The 8,959-nt window shown below is 49.9% G+C and overlaps 1 protein-coding gene across 3 annotated transcripts in view; it reads left to right on the plus strand.

The window, feature by feature from the left end:
- Positions 1-6,791, plus strand: part of ANXA6 (annexin A6) — a 50,757-nt gene extending 43,966 nt beyond the window's left edge. For 2 of the 3 annotated variants that reach the window (XM_080676869.1, XM_080676870.1), the window contains 5 exons: positions 578-674; positions 1,317-1,412; positions 2,255-2,313; positions 3,882-4,004; positions 5,123-6,791. In XM_080676869.1, the coding sequence (XP_080532995.1) occupies positions 578-674; positions 1,317-1,412; positions 2,255-2,313; positions 3,882-4,004; positions 5,123-5,182 (435 nt within the window). In that variant the 3' untranslated portion in view covers positions 5,183-6,791. The remainder of the gene's footprint in view (positions 1-577; positions 675-1,316; positions 1,413-2,254; positions 2,314-3,881; positions 4,005-5,122) is intronic. The other variant, XR_013961019.1, reaches the window with a different exon arrangement.
- Positions 6,792-8,959: the final 2,168 nt, after the last annotated feature.

The following is an 8,959-nucleotide window of genomic DNA, read 5'->3' on the forward strand; positions in this document are numbered from 1 at the left end:
TCTACGAACCCCACTGGGTAAAATATGGGCCAGGCAAGTGTTTCCCTAACTTTACCCACTCATTTCCCACATGATTTGTGCTGCATACCATGAGCTATGAATATTTTCTTTAAATAGACTCTTTTTTTAAACCTGAAATCAGTTGTTTTTAAAGGGAAATTTAAAATCAGTGTAAACAGAGCTGTAGCTGGCTAGATCATTGTGGAAACATAGATGTGGTGTGTTAAAGTTGTGTGGCATTCCGACACTTGGGGAAACACTGGCTAGGCCATTTTTCCCTGCCCGCGTGCACAACACGCTTCCCGCGTCTCCATGCCCAGTGCCTGTTTGCCCCTCCCCTGGGTCACAGTCCTCTGCCCTGAGGCTCAGCCCCTGTGTGTCAGTCCCCAGGGCTCCTGGGAACTGGTGGGGGTTGAGGAGGCCGAGGAAGGAAGAAGGGGCCAATGTCAGTGTCCTTGGGTGGCTGGGTTAGCCCACCTTCTAGCTGCCGTCGGCCTAGGCAAAGACATGAAAGTGAGGGATGACCAAGGCCTGGCCATGTCTTCCTTCCAAACCCTTGCCCCCACTGTCCCTGCAGGAAATAGCAGACACGTCCAGCAGTGGAGACAAGACCTCCCTGGAGACGCGTTTCATGACGATCCTGTGTACACGCAGCTATCCGCACCTCCGGAGAGGTGAGCCTCACCCCTCCCCTTTCCAATCAGCAGGAAGACCCCAAATTTGTCGACCACACCAGCTGGGCTGGACCGTCTTGATTTGAATCTCCCGCTTAGCCCTGGGGCCTTAGGCAAGTTAGTATCTGTGTCTTCATTCCCTTAGCTATGCACTGGGATTTCAGCTCTACCATGCATGTTGTGAGGATATAAAAAATGTAATTCACAAAAAGCACTTAACACAATGCCTGGCACATAGTAACTGCCTCGGTTTTATCATTATGATTCCTTAGAGTAACCTCTGTCCCAACTTGATACAGGCGGAAGGGAGGCCCAGAAATGGGGAGGGGTCCTCCAAGGTCATTCAGTGAGTTCACGGTAGAGCTGTGTCTGGGAGCCATGCTCATCTGCTGCCCTGGCCCAGTTCCTAGAACTTGTCCAAGACGCTGGGGCAGTGTCTGACTGGAAACGGTTTGGCTCTGAGCCCAAGGCAGCCTGAGGTCAGAACTTCCTCCCTCAATGATGGTGCACCTAGGCACAGCCATACCTGCAGTCATACCTTTCCACAGCCTGTGGGCGGAGCTGGGTGGGCGGGAGGGGTCATCTTCCCCTTCCCTCTGAGCTGAAGCTCACCCCCATCTCTGGGGCTTCTCTTGGGGCCAGTCTTCCAGGAGTTCATCAAGATGACCAACTATGACGTGGAGCACATCATCAAGAAGGAGATGTCTGGGGATGTCAAGGACGCGTTTGTGGCCATTGGTAACTGGCGGGGACCAAGGAAAGGGGCTCGAGGTCTAGGGTGGGGACTGGGGGCACTGGGCACATGGCCAGATTCCCTGAACACGTGGCTGTGGCAACTGCCTAAGCAACTAGTTCCGGAAAATCAACACTGCCACTTACCAGCTCCCGGGGTCCTGCCTCTGTGTGATGGATCAGTGGGCAACATGAGGACTTGTTCCAGGCTGTAGGGCAGGAGGAGGAAACAGCTCTCCTGCAAAAGAAACCAGGCGGGCAATAGCAGGCTGGATAGGGGTGCAGTGTCCAAGGACTGGGGTGTATACACACACACACACACACACACACACACTCATACTCATACTACACGTGCACCTTTTTCTTCTCCAAGTACCTAGATCTCTTTGGTTACTCTCTTCTTGCATGATTTGAGTCCTTTTTAAATTTTTATTTTATTTTTTTTCAATTACAGTTTACTTTCAGTATTTTGTATTGGTTTCAGGTGTACAGCATAGTGTTTTATACTTTAACATAGAACAGTAACATACTTTACACAGTGTTCTCCCCGGTATTTCCAGCACCCACCTGGCACCATACATAGTTATTACAATACTAGTGGCCCGGTGCACAAAATTCATGCATGGGGGTGGGGAGTGTCCCTCAGCCCGGCCTGCACCCTCTCCAATCTGGGACCCAGTGAGAGCCAGAGAAGGTGGCATCAGGAAGGGGAGTGAGTGTGCCAGGCCCTGAGTATGACCCTGGGGTTGGCAATGACTGGGGGGAGAGGAGGTGGGAGAAGAAAGCCCCACCCAGAGTCTGGGCACAGCTCCTCTGACCAAGTTCCCTGCATCCCTCTCTTCCTGCAGTTCAAAGTGTGAAGAACAAGCCTCTCTTCTTCGCCGACAAACTTTACAAGTCCATGAAGGTAAGACGACGTGCTCGTCTGTTCCTTCCGTTTCCAGCACGCCTGCCGTCCCCCAGAGCAGCACGTGACAGCTGGGTCCCCATTGGATCTTTGGCAGCATCTGCCCTGTGTCTGGCTCTAGAATCGTAGTTCTCAGCCCATGGGGGGAGGGTGGCCCTGCCCCCGGGAACATTGGCAGTGTTCTGATACATCTTGGGCGTCACAGCCTGGGGAGTGACAGCTGCTTGCACCTGGTGGGTAGAGGACAAGCGTTGCCAACAGCCTACAATGCACAGGAGAGATCCCATATCGAAGAATGATCCGGCCCCAGGGGCCAAGGTTGAGAAACTTGCTCTGGAGACACGGGGCTGAGTGAGAGGGGCACAGTCTGCTCTCTCAGAGCTCACCTTCCAGCAGGTGACACAGAGCCTCCTATGAAATGATCACAAAAGGTAGCAAGTGCTCAGCTCTGGGTCTGGCCCTGGCTTCCCAAAAACCCAGGCCATGCTGGCCCTTTTCAGCCCAGCAGGTAGAGTCTCAGCTGTGGACAGAGCCTGGGGAGGCTGCGTGGTGAGAACGAGCTGAGAGCCCTCTCAGCCTGCAGTCCCCAGACATGACACCATTTATGTGGAACTTAGCATGTGCCAGCTCTGACTCCTAACATAAGCGAGCTCTCTGGGGGCGAAGTGGGCCCCAGCTGCCCACACAGTCCCTGCGCTGTGCCTGCTCCTTGAGCCCTGTATTAGTTTTCCAGAGCTGCTGTAACAAGTGGCCACAAATTGAGGGGCCACAAGAACTTACTCTCTCGTGGTTCTAGAGGCCGGAAGGGCAAGGTGAAGGTACTGGCAGGATTGGTTCCTCTGGAGGCTTCGAGGGAGGAACTCGCTGGTGTCTCTCTCTGGCTTCTGTGGTTGCCAGGAATCCTGCTGTTTCTTGGCTTGTGGATGAATCCCTCTAGTCTCTGCCTTTATCTTTATCTGCTGTGTCCATGTCCATACATCCTCTTCTTTTTTTTTCTTTTAAATATATTTGTATTGATTTTAGAGAGGAAGGGAGCGGGAGAGAGAGATAGAAACATCAATGATGAGAGAGAATCATTGGTTGGCTGCTTCCTGTATGCCCCCTACTGGGGATCGAGCTTGAAACCTGGGCATGTATCCAGACAGGGAATCAAACCATGATCTTCTGGTTCATAGGTCAGTGCTCAACCACTGAGCCACACCAGCCGGGCCATCCTTTTCTTATAAGGACACCAGTCATTGGATCTAGGGCCACCCTAATCCAGTAGGACTTCAACTAATTACATGTGCAAAGACCCTATTTCCAAATTAGTCTCATTGTAAGGTTTCAGGTGGACATGAATTTTGGGTGTACACTCTTTAACTCATATAAGCCATTTTTGCCTGTCTGGTCAGCCCTAGGCCCAGGGGAGTTTGGGTCAGGACTATTTGTGGCAGACAGAGGCAGAATAGCCCACCCTGGTTTTGGCAGGAAAAAGGAGAGAGGCAGATAGACACCCACTAGTCCTTGCCTGACTTGGCCTTGTTTCTTCTCCTGCCCTGTGCCTTCCTCATGCCCGGCTCTACCAGGGTGCCGGCACGGATGAGAAGACCCTAACCAGGATCATGGTCTCCCGGAGTGAGATCGACCTACTCAACATCCGGCGGGAGTTCATTGAGAAATATGACAAGTCTCTCAACGAAGTCATTGAGGTGAGGAGTGGGGCTAGAGGTCAGTGGGGAAGGGGGTGAGAGTCAGGTCCCTGAACATAAGATTCGAAGTCCTTTTTATTCCCATGGTCTTTTTCTCAATGACTTACCTCTGAGGACATCCAGGATGTTGCTAAATGAAAGACCTGCCTCATTGTTTATACAAAAATAAATTCCAGATGGTTCAAAGGTTTATAATTAAAGATTGCCAGATAAAACAAGGGCCTTTCTTTTTTGCTTTTTAAAAATTGTTACTGAACTAGTATAATTTACATACCATAAAATGCACCTGTTTGAGGGTATAATTTTAAAAATATTAGTAACTGTAATGAGTTGTGCAAGCATCGCCACAATCCAGTTTAAAACATTTCCATCACCCCACTACGGTCCTTGTACCTGTTTACCTATTTCCACCCCCAGCCCCGGGCAACCATCAAGTGACTTCCTGTCTTTGTAGACTTGCCTTTTCTGGGTATTTCCTATCAATGGAATCACGTAATATGTGGTTCTTTTGTGTCCGACTTTTTTCACTATGGAGCCCATTTTCTTGTCTTTGAGAATGACCAGGATCTTAGTTTGATACTGTACTCGGTTGACAAGACTGTGGGAAATCTCACAGGCAGTTTCACACAGACTTGGTGAGACGGTAACTTGGTAGCACGTCTTCAAAGGGGAGTTTGGAGATTTTAAAATTCAAGACATTTATGTCTTGGACTTGGTATTTGTGTGTAGGAATTTGTTTTACAGACATAGCCATACCTATTCCCAAAGGCACTTAAAGGAATGTTTATGCCAGTATTGTTTATAGTAGCAAGAGTGGAAGCCCTCCATACAGGACTGCTTAAATACCTGATGTATATCCCTGTGGTAGAATACGATATAGCCGTGAAAAAGCATGAGGAGACTCTATGTGTTGGTTTGAGATCTTCTCTTAATTCAAAAAAGTATGGTTCAGAATAGTGTGGCTGTTGCATATCCCTTTCTGTGTAGGAAAGGGATGTTATATATACACACATTGGTAGATGCACAGACTATTCCTGGAACGTGGGCAGCTGGGAGGAGGGACATTGAGACCATCAGGATTGTTTGCACTTACTCAGCTCTCCCTCTGCCTCTGCCAGGGTGACACCTCCGGAGACTTCATGAAGGCCTTGCTGGCTATCTGTGGGGGCCAGGACTAGGGCGCTGGCTTTGGCGGGCACCTCAGCCAAGACATGGTCATCAGCACCAGCCACCGTGACCAAGCCTGATTCTCCAGCTTCAGAGACTACAGGAGGGGCAGGGTGGGGGGAGGGGGGCAGAGGTGGGCTCTTATCGTCAACTGGGGTTTAGGAAAGGCTCCCACTCCCAGGGGCCACGGAAGGCCCAGCATGGTCACGTCTGATTGGCTAAAGAACGGTAGCCCTAGATTCTGTCCACCTCTATTTCCCATCTTCCTCCTCCACCCTTCTGTCCCTGCCACAGCCCCTGCCCTGGCTTGGGCGTTGTCAAATCCAAAAACATACTGAGCCTCTGTCTATGAAATGAGTGATGTGTGTGTTTTGAATGGCGGGGCCTGGTGGCAGGTGTCAATTGAGTGTTCTTGGCGGCGGGGCGGGAGGGAGGAGTAAATGTCTTCTGGCCAACAATCCTGCCACCTCTTCGGCGCCCAACTCCGTCCAGGTGGTTGTGCTAGAGCACTGAACCAGGAGTCTGATACCTGGGTTCCATTTTGCATCAGCCACGTACTTTCTTTCTGACCTTGGGCTCATCTCTTTCCCTTCCCAATTCGCTGTTTTCTCATCTACAAAATGAGAGGGTTGGGCAAAGAGATCTTGGCTTTTCTTCTAGCATTGACAGTCGGATGTGCCTCCAGCTCATTCTCTTTATACTTCTTTTTTTTTTTTTTAAATAAAAAGACACACATAAATACATTCCCAGTGAGGACCTGTATATTTGACCTTGAACCTGCAGCCTAGATTGTCCTCATTGGAGCCTGCCCAGGAGTGAGCTCTAGCTTTATACTCTCTCCTGGGGATCCCAAAGGAGAGTCTGAGCTCTGGGTCTTGGGCCCCCTCCCCTCCTGCTGCTTGGACGTATGTTTGTCTGTGGTGCTCTTCATCCATTACAACCAAACCCAAACTTCCTCTTTTGAACTCTTCAAGGGCACCAGATGTGATCGTGATCTGGGGAGGCCCGTGGAAAGTTTCCACTTTGTGAAGATCACTGATAAGCAGTAGAATCAACTGCAGTTTTTCTGTCTCCCTTCCCCCAGCTCTGCTTCTACCCTGAGACTTGGATCTAACGTTGTCCAATGACATTGCATGACAGTGCCTGCTGGCTGGAGGGCCCTGCTCCCTGTCCTGGCCGACCTGGGAGTTCACTGTGTAGCTTGCTGTGCAAGGACCGTAGGTGCTGGGAGACTGGCTGGGTCTGGTCTTGTCCCTCCCTCAGTGTGTGACTTTGGACTAGCCACTGCCCTCACTGGACCTCCGTTTCTCTAGTTGTACAATGAGGGCTTGGACCCAACAGTTTTGAAGAGCCCTCTCTTCATCTCTGACAAAATGCGTCTGAAAGTAAGACAATTTACCTTGTGTCTTCTCCACTTCCTGCCTTCCACCCCATGGTGAGCCCAAACCCCATGAGAGTCAGCTGAGTTTTGGGGGTATTTGCCCAACTTAATTTAACTTACGAAAAGATAACAAATGGTTAAGAGCTGTGGAGTCAGACCTTTAACATTAACTGACTGTGAGCATGTCATCTCTGAGCCTCAGTTTTCTTATTTATAAAACACGACCCCCAATTCTGCTTATCTCGTACTCTGTGTGGGGCATGGGGTGAGAGAGGTGATGCGTGGAAGTGCAGAGTGGGGTCCTATCTGCCTTGGAGTCGCCTTATGACACCACCTGTCCTGAGCCAGGCCCCACTGTAGGAACTGAGAGGTGGATCCCAAGATGTTTTCTGAGCTTTGTTCTCAAGAAGTCAGCTGCAGATTACAGAGACATCCGAAGCTAAATATGACATTTGCTTAAAAATATGTTCTGGTGGGAAAATAGGCTGGGAGTGGAAAGGAGAGAGCAATGGGACCTGAGGGAATAGAAGTGGGATGCCCCATGAGGCTGAGGGAACACAAAAGTGGAGAAACTAGGACTTGTGGAATTCCTAGAAATCAGGAATGAGGACAGCTCTGAGACCCTCGTGCTGGACAAAACACTGTTCTCATTTCCCAACATGCATTTTCCATTTAATTTTCTTTCAGTTGGATGGATTGTATTCTAGGACTAGTCAGGTCAGTAGTAGAAGGGAGACCCTCAAGGTTTGTGGGGTAAGGTAGACCAGATTAGAAATGGGAGTTCACATCCAATTATAGAGGACCTGTACGTCCAGATTTTATCTTAAAACCCAGGGGGAGCCTTTCTTGGGAAGGGAAGGTGTGCATCTAGCCATGCACTTAAGAAAAACACGAAGGGCCCTGGCCCATGTGGCTCCATTGGTAGAGCATCATCCCAGGCACCAAGAGGTTGCTGGTTCTATTTCTGGTCAGGGCACATGCCTGGGTTGCTCGATTCTCGGGGGTGTGCAGGAGGCAGACAATGAATTCCCCTGTGGTGGGTGTGCAGGAGGCAACTGATCAATCTTTCTCTCTAAAAATAAATTTTTTTTAATTTTTAAAAAAAAGGAAACATGAAAGGAGCATGTCCAGTTGGGAATCTATTGCAACAATCCCACTAAGACCCAGGTGCCTGCAGAACAAACCACATTTTTTTCTTGGAGCTGTAGCAGAGGAGGGCGTAGCCCCTCTTGTGAATCCAAGGTACTTCATTCACTCACTCACTCACTCACTCACTCACTCAGTCAGTCATTCATGCAGCGTATATTCATCAAACGCCTCCTATGTACCATGCTATGTGTTCGATGCTAAAGATGTAAAAAGTTAGACCCAATTGGTCCTCATCCTTAGCGCTTCCATTTGAGTGTCACACCCACCTCCCTTCAGAACACCTGTATCAACTTATAATGGACTGGAGATCGCTTCTGTGGCCAGAGTTCAAGGGAGAGAAGTGGGGACTAAATTAAAACTAAAAGGAAAGAGAAAGCAGAAGCCCAAACCGCACTGTCTCAAAGTGGGAGAAGACGACGATGGTGGTGAATGTTCTGAATGTGGAAGGGGCCTCAGAAATTCTCACCTCCCTCTCAGTTACAGAAAGACAACTGTCACTTCCACAGAGGAAGCAACGGGCCCAGGTCACAGCAAGTTAGCAGCAGACAGAACTGGGACCTGCAATCCCGGGCCAGGTTCAGTGCTTTTATAAACTCCCTAAACGTTCGTTCTCCCACTTTCTTCTTCCCCTTCAAGGGGGGGGCTTTAACCCAGAGCCATCCTATTTATTTATTTATTTAATAAAACTTTTTTTTTTTAACATCAATGTGAGAGAGACACATGCCTGGGTGGGGGGTTTAGCCTGCCACCGAGGACCCTTCAATGCACGGGCCAATGCTCTAACCATTGAGCAAAACCAGCTAGGGCCAGACCCATCCTCTCGAGCTCCTCTCTGCTCCCCTCCTGCCTTGAACCATGCATTTCCCCTTCAGGGCAAACCCTTTTCGGAAGCTCTGGACTGGGATGTGCCAACCTTGGTCTTCTGGGCCACAGGAAATGTCTGAAGAAAGCGGCTGGTTGGGAGGGGTTGCCCTTTGAGTCCGAGCACAGAGCAGCTGTTGGGGAATTGCCGCTGTCGCATTTCCTGCCATTGGAGAGCAGTGTGGGAAATACTGGCTCTTTAACCCGCGTTCCCTCCATCGCCATTCACTGTGCCAGAGTCACTGCCAGAGGCATCTGGTGGGAGAAGCTTTTCCATAACCATTCCTTTGCGGTAGTGAGCAGGGGTGGGGGGTGGGGGTTTCACCCCATTTAATAAGGACACTGACGGTCCAAGTGGGGGAGCAAATTGCCTGAAGATTGAGCGGGAACTGGCCTT

Source organism: Plecotus auritus, assembly GCF_963455305.1.
Source record: "Plecotus auritus genome assembly, chromosome: 6".
NCBI lineage: Eukaryota > Metazoa > Chordata > Mammalia > Chiroptera > Vespertilionidae > Plecotus > Plecotus auritus.